At 51.6% G+C, this 21,486-nt stretch overlaps 1 protein-coding gene across 1 annotated transcript in view; it reads left to right on the plus strand.

Annotated features, from left to right (window-relative positions):
• Positions 1-21,189, plus strand: part of LOC147093022 (transcriptional-regulating factor 1-like) — a 76,525-nt gene extending 55,336 nt beyond the window's left edge. The window contains 10 exon segments of the mRNA XM_085976351.1: positions 996-1,236; positions 2,812-2,866; positions 7,086-7,228; positions 9,876-9,979; positions 11,829-11,904; positions 15,685-15,773; positions 18,461-18,604; positions 20,010-20,110; positions 20,651-20,927; positions 20,929-21,189. Of these exon segments, the coding sequence (XP_085832477.1) occupies positions 996-1,236; positions 2,812-2,866; positions 7,086-7,228; positions 9,876-9,979; positions 11,829-11,904; positions 15,685-15,773; positions 18,461-18,604; positions 20,010-20,110; positions 20,651-20,927; positions 20,929-20,979 (1,281 nt within the window). The 3' untranslated portion in view covers positions 20,980-21,189.
• The last annotated feature ends 297 nt before the right edge of the window (positions 21,190-21,486 follow it).

Here is a 21,486-nt window from a genome sequence, read left to right on the forward strand (position 1 = left end):
GAACAGGAGTAGGATATTCAGCCCCACCAGCCTGTTCCGTCATTCAGTCTGATCGCGGCTGATCTGTATCTTAACCCAATCTAACCGCCTTGGTTCCGTAACCCTTAATACCCTGACCCAACAAAAATCCATCAATCTCCGTTTTGAAATCTCCAATTGACCCCCAGCCTCGACAGCTCTTTGGGGGCGAGAGTTCCAGATTTCCACCACCCTGTGTGTGAAGAAGTGCTTCCTGACATCACCCCTGAACGGCCTGGCTCTAATTTGAAGGTTCTGCCCCCTTGTTCTGGACTCCCCCCACCAGAGGAAATAGTTTCTCTTTATCCACCCGATCGAATCCTTTAATCATCTTCAACACCTCGATTAGATTATCCCTTAATCTTCTATAGTCAAGGGAATAAAGCTATAGGGACTATATAGCTAGAAGCAATTAAACTGCCCCAATCAACTCTACAGACAAGGGGTGGGACCTGGGACCTACAGGTCTGTACTGTTCATGTGTTTAACGTGTGTTGTCAGCTGTGGCCAGCACCCTCGCCTCTGAGTCAGAAGGTTGTGGGTTCAAGTCCCACTCCAGAGACTTGAGCACATAATCTAGGCTGACACTCCCAGTGCTGCACTGTCCGAGGCCCCGTCTGCCCCCTCAGGTGGATGTAAAAGATCCCACGGCCACTATTGGAAGAAGAGCAGGGGGAGTTCTCCCCGGTGTCCTGGGGCCAATATTTATCCCTCAACCAACATCACTAAAACAGATGATCTGGTCATTATCACATTGCTGTTTGTGGGAGCTTGCTGTGTGCAAATTGGCTGCTGCGTTTCCTACATTACAACAGTGACCACACTTCAAAAATACTTCATTGGCTGTGAAGGGTTTTGGGACGTCCTGGGGTGGTGAAAGGAGCGGGAGAAATGCCTTTTAAACAAAACGTGAATTAAGATTTAAGGACAGTAATAAGTGTTTGTGACTCTAAAACTGTATGCGTGTTATTCCACAGAGCTTGGAACCTCCCGTTCCCAAGTACCATCCTATCACAGTGTATCAAAGTTATCTCCATTCGGCAAACATCATCACGGGAGAGCAGCAATCATCTGCCAGTCCCACCTTGGAGCAGCCTCATTACACACCGCTGCCAATGCTGAATCCTAATCGCAAGGGCTCGGGTCTGTTCTCCAACCTCAGTGCCATCGATCCCAGCAACGATTCAACGCCCTCCCCGTTCCCAGGCAACCAGTTCAGTAAGTATCCACTCCCCTTCCCTTTCTCCACTCTCCCCCTTCGCAAGGCGCTGGCTCTTCCACTTCCACAAGCACAGGCCGCCCTCCAGGAAGCCACCCGGGTCGCCATTATTCCACCTTGTGGGCTACTTGGCTGTGACTGGCATCACAGCCCAGCTCCATCGATCTCAGAAACGTGCACTCTCCAGAATGGGTCACGGGGTGGCCATTTGCAGTAGAAAGCCTGGCTGATTTTCCCTCTCCAGTTTGGGACATGGAGGCTATTTATACACTGCAATTGCTGCCCAGTTAAATCAGTGCAAACCGGGTACAGGTCACTCACTGTGTAACTGTAGAGAGTCACTGTTTATTCAGGGTAAGGGTCGCTCACTGTAACTGGACACAGTCACTGTTTATTCAGGATAAGGGTCACTCACTGTGTAACTGTAGAGAGTCACTGTTTATTCAGGGTAAGGGTCACTCACTGTAACTGGACACAGTCACTGTTTATTCAGGGTAAGGGTCACTCACTGTAACTGTACAGAGTCACTGTTTATTCAGGGTAAGGGTCACTCACTGTGTAACTGTACAGAGTCACTGTTTATTCAGGGTAAGGGTCACTCACTGTAACTGTACAGAGTCACTGTTTATTCAGGGTAAGGGTCACTCACTGTGTAACTGTACAGAGTCACTGTTTATTCAGGGTAAGGGTCACTCACTGTGTAACTGTACAGAGTCACTGTTTATTCAGTGTAAGGGTCACTCACTGTGTAACTGTACAGAGTCACTGTTTATTCAGGGTGAGGGTCTCTCACTGTAACTGTACAGAGTCACTGTTTATTCAGGGTAAGGGTCACTCACTGTAACTGTACAGAGTCACTGTTTATTCAGGGTAAGGGTCACTCACTGTAACTGTACAGGGTTACTGTTTATTCAGGGTAAGGGTCACTCACTGTAACTGTACAGAGTCACTGTTTATTCAGGGTAAGGGTCACTCACTGTAACTGTACAGAGTCACTGTTTATTCAGGGTAAGGGTCACTCACTGTAACTGTACAGGGTTACTGTTTATTCAGGGTAAGGGTCACTCACTGTAACTGTACAGAGTCACTGTTTATTCAGGGTAAGGGTCACTCACTGTAACTGTACAGAGTCACTGTTTATTCAGGGTAAGGGTCACTCACTGTGTAACTGTGCAGAGTCACTGTTTATTCAGCAGGGTAAGGTTTACTCACCGTGTAACTGTGCAGAGTCACTTTTTATTCAGGGTAAGGTTTACTCACCGTGTAACTGTGCAGAGTCACTGTTTATTCAGCAGGGTAAGGATTACTCAGTGTGTAACTGTGCAGAGTCACTTTTTATTCAGGGTAAGGTTTACTCACCGTGTAACTGTGCAGAGTCACTGTTTATTCACCAGGGTAAGGTTTACTCACCGTGTAACTGTGCAGAGTCACTTTTTATTCAGGGTAAGGTTTACTCACCGTGTAACTGTGCAGAGTCACTGTTTATTCAGCAGGGTAAGGATTACTCAGTGTGTAACTGCAGAGTCACTGTTCAATTCACATCAGACGTTGAAAAATATTTTTTCTTTAAACAGACGGATTTGAATTTGTTCATCAGGGGAGCACAGAAACAGTGAACAGTCCGACCCCGTGAGTATAATAGTCACAAATTCGCCTCCACTGCCATATCTTAGGTTACATTCAGCTTTTAAAGAACTGTGTGTCGTCATTCATTCGACCCTGTCAGATACGACTTCCAGGCGGCAGGTCCAGTGCCTGTGCTGGACGTATGAGCCACAGCAGGTACAGGGATTTGTTAAGCTGGCACTATTGGCTGTGCTGTCGGGGAAAGCTATCAGGCATTGCCCTGTGACCGGGAGAAGCTAGAGAGGAAGTCTCCAAGCCGTGCACCTACTAACAGCTCCAGCACTGGGATGTTGCTAGTTGCTGAGGGGTCAAGCAATGGATGACTTTCTTCAGACAAACTGCAAGAAAGAACCAACTTGTACTGATATCGCGCCTCTCATGTCCTCAAGACATCCCAAAGTGCCTCACAGCCAACAAATTGTTTTTCAAAATTCAGTCACTGCAAATGTGGCTGTCAAATGGTGCAGTGTCAGGCCTGGCTCAGTGGGTAGCACTCTCGTATCTGAGGGTTGTGGGTTCAAGTCCCACTCCAGAGGCTTGAGTACAAAAATCTAGGCTGACACTCCAGTGCAGTACTGAGGGAGCGCCGCACTGTCGGAGGGGCAGTACTGAGGGAGCGCCGCACTGTCGGAGGGGCAGTACTGAGGGAGCGCCGCACTGTCGGAGGGGCGGTACTGAGGGAGCGCCGCACTGTCGGAGGGGCAGTACTGAGGGAGCGCCGCACTGTCGGAGGGGCAGTACTGAGGGAGCGCCGCACAGTCGGAGGGGCAGTACTGAGGGAGCGCCGCACTGTCGGAGGGGCAGTACTGAGGGAGCGCCGCACTGTCGGAGGGGCGGTACTGAGGGAGCGCCGCACTGTCGGAGGGGCGGTACTGAGGGAGCGCTGCACTGTCGGAGGGGCGGTACTGAGGGAGCGCTGCACTGTCGGAGGGGCAGTACTTAGGGAGCGCCGCACTGTCTGAAGGGCAGTACTGAGGGAGCACCGCACTGTCGGAGGGGCAATGCTGATGGAGCGCCGCACTGTCGGAGGGGCAGTACTGAGGGAGCACCGCACTGTCGGAGGGACAGTACTGAGGGAGCGCCCCACCGTCGGAGGGGCAGTGCTGAGGGAGCGCCACACTGTCGGAGGGACAGTACTAAGGGAGCGCCCCACTGTCGGAGGGGCAGTACTGAGGGAGCGCCGCACTGTCGGAGGGGCAGTACTGAGAGAGTGCCGCACTGTCGGAGGGGCAGTGCTGAGGGAGCGCCGCACTGTCGGAGGGGCAGTACTGAGGGAGCGCCCCACTGTCGGAGGGGCAGTACTGAGGGAGCGCCGCACTGTCGGAGGGGCAGTACTGAGGGAGCGCCCCACTGTCGGAGGGGCAGTACTGAGGGAGCGCCGCACTGTCGGAGGGGCAGTACTGAGGGAGCGCCGCACTGTCGGAGGGGCAGTACTGAGGGAGCGCTGCAATGTCGGAGGGGCAGTACTGAGGTAGCGCTGCACTGTCAGAGGGGCAGTACTGAGGGAGCGCTGCACTGTCAGAGGGGCAGTACTGAGGGAGCGCTGCACTGTCAGAGGGGCAGTACTGAGGGAGCGCCGCACTGTCAGAGGGGCAGTACTGAGGGAGCGCTGCAATGTCGGAGGAGCAGTACTGAGGGAGCGCTGCACTGTCGGAGGGGCAGTACTGAGGGAGCGCTGCACTGTCGGAGGGACAGTACTGAGGGAGCGCTGCACTGTCAGAGGGGCAGTACTGAGGGAGCGCCGCACTGTCAGAGGGGCAGTACTGAGGGAGCGCTGCAATGTCGGAGGGGCAGTACTGAGGGAGCGCTGCACTGTCGGAGGGGCAGTACTGAGGGAGCGCTGCACTGTCGGAGGGACAGTACTGAGGGAGCGCTGCACTGTCAGAGGGGCAGTACTGAGGGAGCGCTGCACTGTCGGAGCTGTCGTCTTTCGGATGAGAAGTTAAACCGAGGCCCGGTCTGCTCTCTCAGGTGGACATAAAAGATCCCACGGCACTATTTCGAAGAAGAGCAGGGGAGTTATTCCTGGTGTCCGGGGGGCCAATACTTATCCTTCAAACAGCATAACAAAAAAAACAGATGATCCGGTCATTATCACATTGCTGTTTGTGGGAGTTTGCTGAGCGCAAATTGGCTGCCGTGTTTCCTACATTACAACAGTGACCACACTACAAAAAGTACTTCATTGGCTGTGAAGCGCTTTGGGACGTCCTGAGGTGCTGAAAGGTGCTATATAAATGCAAGTCTTTCTTTTTTAAATTTAAGATCCCACCCAAAAAACACAATAAAGGAACGATCAGATAATCTGCACAGGCACTAATTAAATATATCCCAAGTACAACAAAGTGTTCGAAATTTGATCATTTTCTTGTTTTAATTCTTATTTTAACGTGTTTTACGTTTAATTGTCACCTCCCTTGAATTTAAATAGAACTGCAAGGCTGATGCCCAACTTTGATGCAGCCCAACAAAACACTCCTGTGCATAATATAACAGTAATTACAGCACAGAAACAGGCCATTCCGCCCAACTGCTGTATCCGGTCTTTCTGCTCCACTCCAGCCACCTCCCACCTTACTTCATCTCACCATATATCACTATATCTCATCAGTATATCTTTCTATTCCTTTCTCCCTCATGTGTTTATCCAGCTTCCCCTTAAATCCATCTCTGCTATTCGCCTCAACCACTCCCTGTGGGAGCGAGTTCCACATTCTCCCCACTCTCTGGGTAAAGAAGTTTCTCCTCAATTCCCGATTGGATTTATTAGTGACGATCTTATATTGATGGCCCCTAGTTCTGGTCTCCCCCACAAGTGGAAACATCGTCTCTACGTCTACCCTATTGAACCCCTTCATAATGTTAAAGACCTCGATCAGGTCACCCCTCAGCCTTCGCTTTTCTAGAGAAAAGAGCCCCAGCCTGTTCAATCTTTCCTGATAGTTAGAACCCCTCAGTTCTAGTAAATCTTTTTTGCACCTTCTCCACTGCCTCTGTATCTTTTTTATAATATGGAGACCAGAACTGTGCACAGTAACTCCAAGTGTGGGATATGGAGACCAGAACTGTGCACAGTAACTCCAAGTGTGGGATATGGAGACCAGAACTGTGCACATTAACTCCAAGTGTGGGATATGGAGACCGGAACTGTGCACAGTAACTCCAAGTGTGGGATATGGAGACCAGAACTGTGCACAGTAACTCCAAGTGTGGGATATGGAGACCAGCGCTGTGCACAGTAACTCCAAGTGTGGGATATGGAGACCAGCGCTGTGCACAGTAACTCCAAGTGTAGGATATGGAGACCAGAACTGTGCACATTAACTCCAAGTGTGGGATATGGAGACCAGAACTGTGCACATCAACTCCAAGTGTGGGATATGGAGACCAGAACTGTGCACATTAACTCCAAGTGCGGTATATGGAGACCAGAACTGTGCACATCAACTCCAAGTGTAGGATATGGAGACCAGAACTGTGCACATTAACTCCAAGTGCGGTATATGGAGACCAGAACTGTGCACATCAACTCCAAGTGTGGGATATGGAGACCAGAACTGTGCACAGTAACTCCAAGTGTGGGATATGGAGACCAGAACTGTGCACAGTAACTCCAAGTGTGGGATATGGAGACCAGAACTGTGCACAGTAACTCCAAGTGTGGTATATGGAGACCAGAACTGTGCACAGTAACTCCAAGTGTGGGATATGGAGACCAGAACTGTGCGCAGTAACTCCAAGTGTGGGATATGGAGACCAGAACTGTGCGCAGTAACTCCAAGTGTGGGATATAAAGACCAGAACTGTGTACAGTAACTCCAAGTGTGGTCTAACCAAGGTTCGATACAAGTTGAACATAACCTCAATTCTATCCCTCTAGAAATGAACCCCAGTGCTCGGCTTGCCTTTTTTAGTGGCCTTGCTAACCTGCGTCGCTACTTTTAGTGATTTGTGGATCTGTATCCCCAGATCCCTCTGCTCCTCTACCCCATTTTACACACTTATTTTCCAAGGAGTACGTGGCCTCCTTATTCTTCCCACCAAAACGTGAAGAGCAATTCTTTCAGAACTACCTTTAGACGTCCTGCCGTTAGTTAAAGTGATTCTTAGTGGATTTCCTCAGCTCCTTTCTGAGGCTCTTCCTGCTCGGTGAGGCGAGCGAGAGGTTCTGACGTTGCCTCCTGGCGACCCATTGAGTAAAGAGTTGCGTTTGTCTCTCCAGCTGCATAAACATTGGGCCTCGTTTCCAGGCCGTGGTCCCCGACTTAACGGACACATTCCCAGGTGAACAAGACTCACAGGCGGCGGATTTGGTGTGGAGGCCTTGGAAGGAATTGGTGGAAAATCCCGAGGTGCAGCAGAAGGGTAAGTTCGTACTTTATACAGTCCCCACCACTTAAAACGGGCGCTGACTTATATCGGCCAAACAACGATGCCCATTAACCATTAGCGTCCATTTCAAAAGTTGCTGGTTACAACTTAAGTGCGCCGTATAGTTAGGGCCGTAACGGCTATGTTTACGCCCCGGTTCGCACCTCGTTAAGGCGCACGCACTGAATGGAAGAACAAACATAAGAATTAGGAGCAGGATTCGGCCACTCGAGCCTGCTCCGCCATTCAATACGATCACGGCTGATCTTCAACCTCAACTCCACCTTCCCGCACTATCCCCATATCCCTGGATTCCCCTAGAGTTCTAAAATCTATCGATCTCTGTCTTGAATATACTCAACGACTGAGCCTCCACAGCCCTCTGGTGCAGAGAATTCCAAAGATTCACCACCCTCAGAGTGAAGAAATTTCTTTGCATCTCAGTCCTAAATGGCCGACCCCTTATTCCGAGACTCTGAGCCCTAGTTCTAGTCTCCCCAGCCAGGGGAAACAGCCTTGACGTAAGAAAACTACCAGGCACTTGGTCTAAGCGTTAAACAAAGCTTTAATCAACTGTTTTTCAACATGGAGGTCTAGTTGTGTCCTTCACTAGTTCCTGTAAAAGGATGTCCTGCGCAAGCTGGGCCCGTGCCCGAGTATTTATACTCTCCCTGGACAGCGCCACCCGCAGGCCGCCCAGTATTATTTCATAAGTCATTTCCACATGAATGGCTGATTCATGTCCAGCCTCTTTTAAGCGCTCTGTATGTTTCGGGCCCCTAGGGCTGTGTTTACACACCAGTTCACACCTTGTTAAGGTGCACTGAATGCAGTAAAATAACACATCGTTAATGCTTGATTACCTTTTGTAATGAAGCCCTTCTAAAACCCTCTAAGTGGGGAGGGGTTCCAGTTTGTGCCAAGCACTGACTGCAGTTTAAATAAAGCTGTAGGTCAGAGTGAAGCTGGAAACAACTGGGGCAAAAGATCGCTACACAGAAGGAGCATTCATTATCAACCATGGATCAGTGGGTAGCAATCTTGCCTCTGAGTCAGAAGGTCGTGGGTTCAAGTCCCGCACCAGAGACTTGAGCACAAAAATCCAGGCTAACGCTCCAGTGCAGTACAGAGGGTGCGCCGCACTATCGGAGGGGCAGTACTGAGGGAGCGCCGCACTATCGGAGGGGCAGTACTGAGGGAGCGCCGCACTATCGGAGGGGCAGTACATAGGGAGCGCCGCACTATCGGAGGGGCAGTACTGAGGGAGCACCGCACTGTCGGAGGGGCGGTACTGAGGGAGCGCCGCACTGTCGGAGGGGCAGTACTGAGGGAGCACCGCACTGTCGGAGGGGCAGTACTGAGGGAGCGCCGCACTGTCGGAGGGGCAGTACTGAGGGAGCGCCGCACTGTCGGAGGGGCGGTACTAAGGGAGCGCCGCACTGTCGGAGGGGCAGTACTGAGGGAGCAGCGCACTGTCGCAGGGGCAGTACTGAGGGAGCGCAGTACTGAGGGAGCACCGCACTGTCGGAGGGGCAGTACAGAGGGATTGCCGCACTATCGGAGGGGCAGTACTGAGGGAGCGCCGCACTGTCGGAGGGGCAATACAGAGGGAGCGCCACGCTGTCGGAGGGGCAGTACTGCGGGAGCGCCGCACTGTAGGAGGGGCAGTACTGCGGGAGCGCCACACTGTCGGAGGGGCAGTGCTGAGGGAGCGCCGCACTGTCGGAGGGGCAGTACTGAGGGAGTGCAGCACTGTCGGAGGGGCAGTACTGAGGGAGCGCCGCACTGTCGGAGGGGCAGTACTGAGGGAGCGCTGCACTGTCGGAGGGGCAGTACTGAGGGAGCGCTGCACTGTAAAAGGGGCAGTACTGAGGGAGCGCCGCACTGTCGGAGGAGCAGTACTGAGGGAGCGCCGCACTGTCGGAGGGGCAGTACTGAGGGAGCGCCGCACTGTCGGAGGGGTGGTACTGAGGGAGCGCCACACTGTCGGAGGGGCAGTAGTGAGGGAGCGCCGCACTGTAGGAGGGGCAGTACTGAGGGAGCGCCACACTGTCGGAGGGGCAGTGCTGAGGGAGCGCCGCACTGTCGGTGGGGCAGTACTGAGGGAGCGCCGCACTGTCAAGGGGCAGTTCTGAGGGGGCGCCGCACTGTCGGAGGGGCAGTGCGGAGAGAGCGCTGCACTGTCGGATGGACAGTGCGGAGGGAGTGCTGCACTGTTCATGGTGCTGTCTTTCGGATGAGACGTTAAACCAAGACCACGTCTGCACTTTCGGGTGGACATAAAAGATCCCACGGCCACTATTTCGAAGAAGAGCAGGGGAGTTCTGTCCGGTGTCCTGGGGCCAATATTTATCCCTCAATCAACATCACTAAAACAGATTATCTGGTCATTATCACATTGCTGTTTGTGAGATCTTGCAATGTACAAATTGGCTGCCACGTATGCCACATTACAACAAAAGTACTTCATTGGCTGTAAAGCACTTTGGTCCGGAGGTCAGGAAAGCCGCTGTAGAAATGCAAGGTTTTTTTTTCTTTCAATCGGAAAATGAAGAAGCTTAATGAATCAAGAAGTGATCTGATTTTCTTCAATGGAAACCACACTGAGAATCCTTTACAACGGTGTGTTTTGTGCTTTCAGTGGAGGACTTGCTGAACATGGCCTGTTCCAGCGTACTGCCAGGCGGGGGGTTGAACCGTGAGTTCGCCCTACACTGTCTCTCCGAGGTGGATGGTGACATCATGGTAAATGTTTGCAACTCTTCTTTCAGGAAAATAATATTTTGGGCTCCGGTATCTAGGCAATCTGAGCCATGACGTGTGGGGAGTGCAGCGTGCTCGGGAGAAACAGGGGACTTTGGACATCTGGTTCCCAAAGCTCTCCAGCACTGGGGGTTTACCTCGCCTCGTGTCTGGGTCTGTTGTAGACTCACTGACAGAGATTGATCGCTGTGAATGGTCAACAACTCCATTATCGTTGGATCGCGGGACTACCGGGATGGTAGAGGGCGAACTAGATGGATCTTGTTCTTTCTTCATCTGGCCATTCCTATGTTCCTAGACTCATAGAATGATACAGCACAGAAGGAGGCCATTCGGCCCATCGTGCCTGTGCCGGCTCTTTGAAAGAGCTCTCCAATTAGTCCCACTCCCCCCTGCTCTCTCCCCACAGCCCTGCGCATTTCTCCTCTTCAAGTATTTCTCCAATTCCCTTTTGAAAGTTACTATTGAATCTGCTCCCACTGCCCTTTCAGGCAGCGCATTCCAGATCACAACAACTCGCTGCGTAAAAACATTCTCCTCATCTCCCCCTCTGGTTCTTTTACCGATTATCTTCAATCTGTGTCCTCTGGTTACCCACCCTCCTGCCACTGGAAACACTTTCTCCTTATTTACTCCATCAAAACCCCTCATAATTTTGAACACCTCCATTAAATCTCCCCTTAACCTTCTCTGTTCTAAGGAGAACAATCCCAGCTTCTCCAGTCTCTCCGCATCACTGAAGTCCCTCATCCCTGGCACCATTCTGGTAAATCTCCTCCGCACCCTCTCCAAGGCCTCGACATCCTTCCTAAAGTGTGGTGCCCAGAATTGGACAGTCCTCCAGCTGGGGCCTAACCCAGAGTTGTATAAAGGTTTAGTGTAACTTCCTTGCTTTTGTACTCTCTGGGCTCGATTTTCCAAGCCCCGAGGAGGCGGGTTTGGAGGCGGGAGTGGTGGGAAAATTGCAGAATCGGGGGGGGGGGGGGGGGCAGGAACCCATCCCGCCCCCGTGCCAATGTCCCAGGAGGCGGGGACCCGACCTGTGCTGGCAGCTGCCTCCCCGAGGCGGGAAGGGGATTAGTGCCAATTAACTGCCTGTTAACAGGTAGTTAAACAGGCAGTTTTTTGCCTAATCCCTATTTTTAGCCCTGAAGTGTGGGCTGTCCGACGGCTCCGAACCACGGCAAGTTAGCGAGGTGGACCGTCGGTCTGAAGGGGTTGGAGGGGTCGAGATGTCTGTTGTGCAGGTGAGTGATGGGTGCAAGTGTGTGAGGTAAGTGTAAAGTGTTTTAATAAGTTTTACTTACCTTTACTTTCTCCTGCAGGCTTCCTTCCTTCAGTTCTCAGGAGTCCCTCAGCTCACCGGCACGGAAAGCAGAATGGTCGCTGAACTGTCAAAAGCTGCAGCATTCTGCTTTCTGGTCTGGAGAGATCTCTAACTGAGTCTGAGTAGAAGGACTCAAGTTAGAAGACAGATTGTCAGTGTTTGACAGCTTCACAGAGCTGTCAAACGCTGATTTTTCATGTCAAAAGCTCTTGACAGATGAAATGTCAATCACTGACGTCACCAGTAACCAGGTGTCCCTTAATTGGCCTGCTGAGCCCGCTGGGCGGGCTTAACAAGGTCAATCAAGGGAAAATAGCATGGGTTGGCCACAAGTCGATGGAGGCGGCACTACAACCCAAAAAGTGGGAGTCCCGCCTCCAAAAGCTCCCCAGTGACAAAATCCAGCCCTGTGCCTCTACTTACAAAGCCCAGGATCCTGTTTGCTTTTTTTTTGAACATCCTTATCAACTTGTCCTATTACTAAAGAGCTTTTTGTTACCACAGGCTGCACTGGAGAGGCTGCTATTGAACAATGGAGCCCGTCCCACCTCCCATCCTCTGGCAGATTACCATTACACAGGTACGAGAGTCAGGATAGTCCTTAATATGTGTTAAGTTACATTACTGACATATTACTGAACACAGGTAGAGTCTGCCTTAGTTGTAGATGAAGTTTAACCTCTACATACAAACAGGAAAGTCCATGCACTTTGTTGAAGATGGAGCTTCACCACGCAAATAGGGAAAGATTGCTGCATGTTTTATATGATTTTAGGTAGAGTAATGTGTATTTAAAATTGGCTTTGCTTAGCTGCTCATTTTAAAAAGTTCAACAACAGTAAAACATCCAAAGGCGCTTCACAGGGGCATACATCAGACAGAATCCACGTAAGGAGATATTAGGGCAGGTGACCAAAAGCTTGGTCGAAGAGGTCGGTTTAAAGGAGAGAGAGGCGGAGAGGTTTAGGGAGGGAATTCCAGAGCTCAGGGCACAGGCGGCTGAAGGCACGGCCGCCAATGGTGGGGGGGCGAGGGGTGGGCAAAGGAAGTGGGGGAATAAGAGGCCAGAATTGGAGGAGCGCAGAAATTAAAGTTCCTTTGAGTAGTCAATACAGAAATCTGTCTCGAGATATCCACAGTTTCTATTGGGCATCAGCTGTCAGAGCCCGAGTTCCCACTGTCGATTACTCTTCTCTTAGGCAGTCCCTCGGAGCCGAGGATGACTTGCTTCCACATTAAAAATGAGTTCTCAGGTGACTGATGAGTCCAATGCGGGATCTACAGTCTCTGTCACAGGTGGGGTAGACGGTGGTTGAAGGGGCGGGTGGGTGGGGTGCTTGGGTTGACGTGCGCTCCTTGCGCTGCCTGCGCTTGGCTTCCGCTTGCTCCTGGCGAAGAGACTCGAGGTGTTCGGCGCCTTCCCGGATGCTTCTCCTCCACTTTGTGCGGTCTTGGGCCAGGGATTCCCAGGTGTCGGTGGGGATGTTACACTTTTTCAAGGAGGCTTTGAGGGTGTCCTTGAAGCGTTTCCTCTGCCCACCTGGGGCTCTCTTGCCGTGTCGGTGCTCCGAGTAGACCGCTTGTTTTGGGAGTCTCGTATCGGGCGCGCGGACAATGTGACCCGTCCATCGGAGCTGATTGAGCGTGGTCAGAGCTTCGATGCTGGGGATGTTGGCCTGAGCGAGAACACTGACGTTGGTGCGCCTATCCTGCCAATGGATTTGCAGGATCTTGCGGAGGCAGCGTTGGTGGTACCTCTCCAGTGCTTTGAGGTGCCTGCTGTACATGGTCCATGTCTCTGAGGCATACAGCAGGACGGGTATCACTGCTGCCCTGTAGACCATGAGCTTAGTGCCAGGTTTGAGGTCCTGGTCTTCAAACTCTCTTCCTCAGGCGACCGAAGGCTGCACTGGCACACTGAAGGCGGTGTTGGACTTCGTCATCAGCGTCTGCCCTTGTTGACAGTAGGCTCCCGAGGTATGGAAAGTGGTCCACGTTGTCCAAGGCCTTGTCGTGGATTTTGATAATCGGGGGGCAGTACTGTGTGGCGGGGGCAGGTTGGTAGAGGACCTTTGTCTTACGGATATTTAGTGTAAGGCCCATGCTCTCGTACGCTTCAGTGAAGGTGTTGACGATGGTTTGGAGTTCGACCTCCGAGTGAGCGCAGACGCAAGCGTCGTCTGCATACTGTAATTCGACAACAGAGGATGGGACGACCTTGGATCTGGACTGGAGGCAACGGAGGTTGAACAGTTTCCCGTTTGTTCTGTAAATCAGCTCCACTGCAGCGGGGAGCTTACTGAGGGTGAGATGGAGCATTGCAGCCAGGAAGATCGAGAAGAGCGTTGCTATCCAATGCTGGAAGCACGTCGTGTGCGGATAATGAACGGCTAGACCCTCTTTGGCGAATAGCCTCCTGGCTCTCACTACCTAGACTCACAGGTGAAGATTGGTCACTTGGGTGAGGTGACCGCAAAGAATCAAAGCCTTCAGAAGAGGAGAGAAAAGGGAGGGATTGGAAAAGACATGTAACTTCTCACACTTCCAGTCTGGGGGCAATCTTCCCTTAGCTGTGTTGACACGCAGGCTGATTCTGGGCTGGATTCCGTTCCTCGCAGGTAGGTCTCTCTGTGTGACTCTCACAACGGAACTCAAGATGCAGTCAAGAGCGAGGCTATGAATCAGCAGTACAGTGGGGAAGATCTGCTGACTGAAAATGTGCCAAATTTAAAGGGGCCGTGTCCTCGAGAGTGATTTTCCCCAGGTAGGCGGAGGGACTTTCCTACTTGTGCATGGAGGCTAAACGAACAAAGAGTTCAAGACTCGTGCCGGCCGCGGTGGGGGGGGAGGCTCAGATAAAAAGGGACGCGCCTCGGAGTGGAACTCTGGTGGGATCGACTTGTGCGCAGCACCTGGATCGGAGCAAACCGCGCTCAAGGAATCGGGAGTCTCCTGAATCCGCACTCCAAGGAATGTGTGGCTTCAGCTTCACAATCACAGTGTTTTTTCTCCAACAGTCGTGTCTCAGTGGGCAGCGCGCTCGCCTGAGTCAGGAGGTCGTGGGTTCGAGCCCCACTCCAAAGACTCGAGCGCAAAATCCAGACTGGCACTTCCAGCGCCAGTACCGAGGGAGTGCTCTACTGTCGGAGGTGCCGTCTTTCGGATGAGATGTTAAACCGAGGCCCCGTCTGCCTCGATGTAAAAGATCCCACGACCACTATTGGAAAAAGAGCAGGGGGGAGTTCTCCCTGGTCTCCTGGGGTCAATATCTATCCCTCAACCAACATCATTAAAATAGATATAACAACAGAAAATGCTGGAAAAACTCAGCAGGCCAGGCAACATCCGTGGAGAGAAAATAGAGTCAACGCTTCGGGTGAAAACCCTTTGTCAAGACTAAAGAAGCACAGGGAATGAAATAGATTAAGAGGCCAGGCTGGGAGAGAACAAAAGACAAGAGACATTAAGAGGTATTCAAAACGATACGAGATGGTGAGCGGACTAGTGGAGACAAAAGACGGCTCTAGATTAGGTGTGAAATGTGCTGGCAGAATGGGAGACAGCTGCCGTGTGGGAGAGAGAAAAAAATAGCAAGGGGTGAGGGGGAAGGCCAAAACAAAGGGGGGATAAAAAATATAAGTAAAAATGTAATAGGGGCCGAGGTTATGATCTGAAATTGTTGAACTCGATATTGAGTCCGGAAGGCTGTAAAGTGCCTAATCGGAAGATGAGTTGCTGTTCCTCGAGTTTATGTTGAGCTTCCGTGGAACAATGCAAGAGGCCGAGGACGGTGAGGTCCGAGTGGGAGTGGAGCGGTGAATTAAAATGACAGGCGACCGGAAGCTCGGGGTCACCCTTATGGACTGAACGGAGGTGTTCCGCAAAGCGGTCACCCAATCTGCGTTTGGTCTCCCCAATGTAGAGGAGACCACATTAAAATATTAAAATAGATAGATGATCTGGTCAATTATCGTGTTGCTGTTTGTGGGAACTTGCGGAGCATGAAGTGACTGCCGCGTTTCCGACATTACAACAGTGACTACACTTCAAAAAAAGTACTTCATTGGGTGTAAAGCGCTTTGGGACGTCCTGAGGTTGCAAAAGGCGCTGTAGAAATACAGCCCAGGTTTTTGTGCTCAAGTCTCTGGAGTGGGACTTGAACCCTTGACTCGGAGGCAGGAGGAGTAACTTAGAGCAGTAACCTAGTAAGTGCAGGCAGGGGTGCACCTGCTTCCTGCTGTTGTGTTGTGTCGTGCGTTAAGAGCAGTAACGTTCAGCCCTGCCCGAGGCCAGCCTGGTTGCAGGTGAGCAGGTTCACAGCATGTTCACCCTCTCTTGTTCTTGCTTCTTCTTCTGGCAGGTAGCAGTAACTGGACTCCCAGCGAACGCAGGGTGTTCAACAAAGCTTTCGGGGTGCACAGAAAGGACTTCCACATGGTTCAGAAGATGGTACGTGGCTGAGTATTCGGGGGTGGGGGTGGGCGTTGAGACTCATTTTAATCAGAGAGCGTGATCCGCTGCACTCCCAACAGCCACACCACAGGATTGGAGTGGGACCGAGTAGTTCAGTGGGTGGCACTCTCGGCTCTGAGTCAGAAGGTTGTGGGTTCAGATCCCCACTCCAGAGACTTGGGCACAAAAATCTAGGCTGACACTCCCAGTGCAGTACTGAGGGGGTGCTGCACTGTCGGAGGCGCCGTCTTTTGGATGAGACGTTAAACCGAGGCCCTGTCTGCCCTCTCGGGTGGGTGTAAAAGATCCGACGGCCACTATTGGAAGAAGAGCAGGGGGAGTTCTCCCCGGTGTCCTGGGGCCATTGTTTATCCCTCAACCAACATCACCAAAACAGATGATCTTGTCATTATCACATTGCTGTTTGTGGGAGTTTGCTGTGCGCATTTTGGTTGCCGCATTTCCTACAGTAAAACAGTGACTACACCTCAAAAGTACTTCATTGGCTATAAAGCGCTTTGGGATAGCCCGAGGGCGCGAAAGGCGCTGTAGAAATGCAAGTCTTTCATTGTTTTTGAGTACTGCAGTCATACTAGACATCATAACATACCCAGGGGATCAGTGAATAGTGACCAGGAATGGGTCCCTGGTTGATTATTCCCCTCCCTTGCCCAGTGACGGTAAAGGTGACTGTAGTCCCAGTGCTCGGCTCTGTGTTGAGTCAGGCCACCTCAGCCAGGTTGGAGGTACAAACAGGTCAAATCAGATAGGGTACCTGCTCCTGATCACCGTCCGGTAACCCCATCTTGAAAGCCTATGTCTGGATTCCAACACTCTCCTGGCCGACCTCCCACATTCCACCCTCCGTAAACCCCAGCTCATCCCAAACTCTGCTGCCCGTGTCCTAACTCACACCCAGTCCCGTTCACCCATCACCCCCTGTGCTCACTGCCCCGTGTCCTGACTCACACCCAGTCCCGGTCACCCATCACCCCCTGTGCTCACTGCCCCGTGTCCTAACTCACACCCAGTCCCGTTCACCCATCACCCCCTGTGCTCACTGCCCCGTGTCCTAACTCGCACCCAGTCCCGTTCACCCATCACCCACTGTGCTCACTGCCCCGTGTCCTAACTCGCACCCAGTCCCGTTCACCCATCACCCCCTGTGCTCACTGCCCCGTGTCCTAACTCACACCGAGTCCCGTTCACCCATCACCCCCTGTGCTCACTGCCCCGTGTCCTAACTCGCACCCAGTCCCGTTCACCCATCACCCCGTGTTCACTGCCCCGTGTCCTAACTCACACCCAGTCCCGTTCACCCATCACCCACTGTGCTCACTGCCCCGTGTCCTAACTCGCACCCAGTCCCGTTCACCCATCACCCACTGTGCTCACTGCCCCGTGTCCTAACTCGCACCCAGTCCCGTTCACCCGTCACCCCCTGTGCTCACTGCCCCGTGTCCTAACTCACACCCAGTCCCGTTCACCCATCACCCCCCTGTGCTCGCTGACCTACATTGGCTCCCGGTCCGGCAACGCCTCGATTTTAAAATTCTCATCCTGGTGTTCAAATCCCTCCACGGCTTCCTCGCCCCCCTCCCTATCGCTGTAACCTCCTCCAGCCCTGCAACCCTCGGAGATCGCTGCGTTCCTCCAATTCTGGCCTCTTGCGCATCCCCCGATTTTAACCGCTCCACCATTGGAGGCCGTGCCTTCAGCTGCCAAGGCCCTAAGCTCTGGAATTCCCTCCCTAAACCTCTCCGCCTTTAAGACACTCCTTAAAACCTACCTCTTTGGCCAAGCTTTTTGGTCACCTGTCTTAATAGCTCCTTATGTGGTTCGGTGTAAAATATTTCACTGACTTACGCTCCTTGAAGCACCTTGGGATGTTTTACTACGTTAAAGGCGCTATATAAATCCAGGCTGTTGTGGATATCTGATGAGGACAGGATCTGTCTCGACTGTGATGTCTCCTGTCCTGCCACAGTCAAATGCCACCACAGAGTCGAGGTTCACACGTGGAAGAATGGGAAAACAGAGTGGGTATTGGGGAGCTGGAATGGTACCCCAGTAAGAGTCAGCTGCCTTCAGGAGAGGGAGAGAAACTGTTTGTGGGTGGGGGGACGATAGCTCCGAACAAAGACTCGAACCTCTAACTCTGGTCTCAAGATATCTGCATTCAGGGTTTTTATTCCTTTGGGGAGGGAAGCTATCTGTTGAGAAATCAGTCACCGTTCTGCTTTGAGTAATGCTGTGGGGCGACGATGTTTGTGCATCGCAAGAGCTCCACCAAGAGGTCTCAGACCGACATGGGGTGATTTAGTAGGGGCTGAGTCTTTGGTGCCTGTATTTCAATCCAGCTCAGAGCGCTGGGATAGTCGTCTCTCTCTCTCCCCCTTCTTCTAGGGACTAATAGGTTTCTAAAGTGACGTGAGTTGGGCAGTCCAACACCTGTTCCTCGTGGGAGCGAACCTGCAGTGCACTATCCATAACTCGGCACTAATCTGCAACACCCTAGAGCTCCGTTGCAGAGGGCTGCCGAGCGAAAGAGTTAGTCACTCTCACCCAAAGTGAAGGTCAGCTGTGTAAAATTCAATGTAATATACACAAAACCTTGCAGGAATATTTACTCAAAATGTACTTTTTTTCAATGCACCCACCCCGCACATGTTGCACTGTCACAGGTGAGATCCAAGCTGATCACAGAGTGCGTCGAGTATTATTACAACTTTAAAAAGATCCTAAAGTTCAACAAGAAGCATCGCCCACGACCCTCAGACACCGATGAGGATTGGAGCAATGTCTTCAGACAAGACACTGACTGTGAGGTGAGGCCCCGTCTCTTACAATGGTGGCCGGAGGAGGCTCTTCGTACAACATATGTAATGTGTTCCTCACTGTGAGCCGATAGAAGTACTCCCAGGGCAGGTATAGCACGGGTTAGATACAGAGTAAAGCTCCCTCTACACTGTCCCGTCAAACATTCCCAGGGCAGGTACAGCACGGGTTAGATACAGAGTAAAGCTCCCTCTACACTGTCCCATCAAACATTCCCAGGGCAGGTACAGCACGGGTTAGATACAGAGTAAAGCTCCCTCTACACTGTCCCATCAAACACTCCCAGGGCAGGTACAGCACGGGTTAGATACAGAGTAAAGCTCCCTCTACACTGTCCCATCAAACACTCCCAGGGCAGGTACAGCGCGGGTTAGATACAGAGTAAAGCTCCCTCTACACTGTCCCATCAAACACTCCCAGGGCAGGTACAGCACGGGTTAGATGCAGAGTAAAGCTCCCTCTACACTGTCCCATCAAACACTCCCAGGGCAGGCACAGCACGGGTTAGATACAGAGTAAAGCTCCCTCTACACTGTCCCATCAAACACTCCCAGGGCAGGTACAGCACGGGTTAGATACAGAGTAAAGCTCCCTCTACACTGTCCCATCAAACACTCCCAGGGCAGGTACAGCACGGGTTAGATACAGAGTAAAGCTCCCTCTACACTGTCCCATCAAACACTCCCAGGGCAGGTACAGCACGGGTTAGATACAGAGTAAAGCTCTCTCTACACTGTCCCATCAAACACTCCCAGGGCAGGTACAGCACGGGTTAGATACAGAGTAAAGCTCCCTCTACACTGTCCCATCAAACACTCCCAGGGCAGGTACAGCACGGGTTAGATACAGAGTAAAGCTCCCTCTACACTGTCCCATCAAACACTCCCAGGGCAGGTACAGCACGGGTTAGATACAGAGTAAAGCTCCCTCTACACTGTCCCATCAAACACTCCCAGGGCAGGTACAGCACGGGTTAGATACAGAGTAAAGCTCCCTCTACACTGTCCCATCAAACACTCCCAGGGTAGGTACAGCACAGGTTAGATACAGAGTAAAGCTCCCTCTACACTGCCCCATCCAACACTCCCAGCGCAGGTACAGCAGATAGCTTGCAGTGAATTAGCACATGCTGCACAAGCCAATTGTGATTTTATCCAAAATTTTCAAATATGCATCTGAGAACTTCGTAAAAGTCTAATGAGTAAAGCATGTTCCCAATTAATGCTGTTATTCACATAGACCTTACGATTACACCATGGGAGGGGACTTCATACAAACACATTAAGTGTTGACACACTCCTATCCCACAGTACAAATTCACAGCCAATTGTAGTTTATATCGGTATATTTTAGGCTGGAATGCTTCTCATGTTTCCGTTTCTTTTGGTTTTAAAGCAGCCGTTTCCCAGTTCACAGCCGATACAGCCGGTCCACAGAGAGCGAGAGAGTCCTGGCTCCACAGTCATTGGCAGCTTTCCCTGCAAACAGTGTGGAAAGTAAGTGTACCTGACGTCAACCATACGACAGACAGGGACAGAGACCCGGACTGAGATACAGACAGGGGCTGACAGACGGGGCAGAGATACAGGCACAGGGACAGAGACACAGATAGAGAGACAGACACAAGGACAGCGACAGAGGGAGAGAGAGAGAGAGAGAGAGAGACAGAGAGAGAGAGAGACAGAGAGAGAGAGACAGACAGAGAGACAGACAGAGAGAGAGACAGACAGACAGAGAGAGAGAGAGACAGAGAGAGAGAGAGAGACAGAGAGAGAGAGAGAGACAGAGAGAGAGAGAGAGACAGGGACCGAGAGAGAGAGAGAGAGAGAGAGACAGGGACGGAGAGAGAGACAGGGACGGAGAGACAGCGACAGAGACACTGCCACTAACAGAGCAAGGGACACAAACACAAGTTCACACTCAGTCACCGCCTGACGTCGTACCTTCACTGTACCACACGAGCAACACAAGAGTTTTACTAATCATTTTTAAAATTCTTTTTCTCCCCCTCAACCCTGAAAAACGCAAACCTGTAGGATGTTTTACAAAATCAAGAGTCGAAATGCTCACATGAAGATCCACCGGCAACAGGATGACTGGCAGCACAGGGCGCAAGATGGCCTTTACCCTCCGGTCACCTACACAGGGGCAGCGCTGGCCAAACCCGCGACTACCCCGCCTGCCTACCCGAGCTGGGACAACAGGGAGATCCAGGAGCAGCTGGAGGCCATGTCGGAGGCCATGACCTGTACGAGTCTGCCCCCTCTGTACCACCAGGACGTCAAACTGAACCTTGCCAAGGAAAAGTGCCAAAATATTTTTATATAAGACGCTCAAAGAAATGGACCAAGACAATTCTTTGTAAAGCACTAACCGTGAAGACCTTAACCATCCTGGGTCTTAAAAAAATGTGTACGAACCCACATCCTGATTTATGCAGAGTGACTGCTTTGTTTAATCCTTATTGAAACTGAACCCCTTTTATCACTGAGCTTTTACATTACTGGGACTAATGATTTTATTCATTCTCTCACAAGTAGCTCTTAATGTTGAAATTATATATTTTTGGAATTTTTATTGATGTACATATCTGTCTGTTACGTGGAGAGACTGGAGAAGCTGGGGTTGTTCTCCTTGGAGCAGAGAAGGCGAAGAGGAGATTTGATAGGGGTGTGCAAAATCATGAAGGATTTAGATAGAGTAAATAAAGAGAGACAGTTTCCAATGGCTGAAGGGTCGGTAATGCAAAAGGGCACAGGTTTAAGGTGATTGGCAAAAGGACCAGAGGCGACGTGAGCAAAAACTTTTTTACGCAACGAGTGGTTAGGATCTGGAATACACGGCCTGAGGGCGGTGGGGGCAGACTCGAGGG

Source organism: Somniosus microcephalus, unplaced genomic scaffold (genome assembly GCF_052327205.1).
Source record: "Somniosus microcephalus isolate GS21.2 unplaced genomic scaffold, FLI_Smic_1.0 unresolved_chr2, whole genome shotgun sequence".
Classification (NCBI taxonomy): Eukaryota; Metazoa; Chordata; class Chondrichthyes; order Squaliformes; family Somniosidae; genus Somniosus; species Somniosus microcephalus.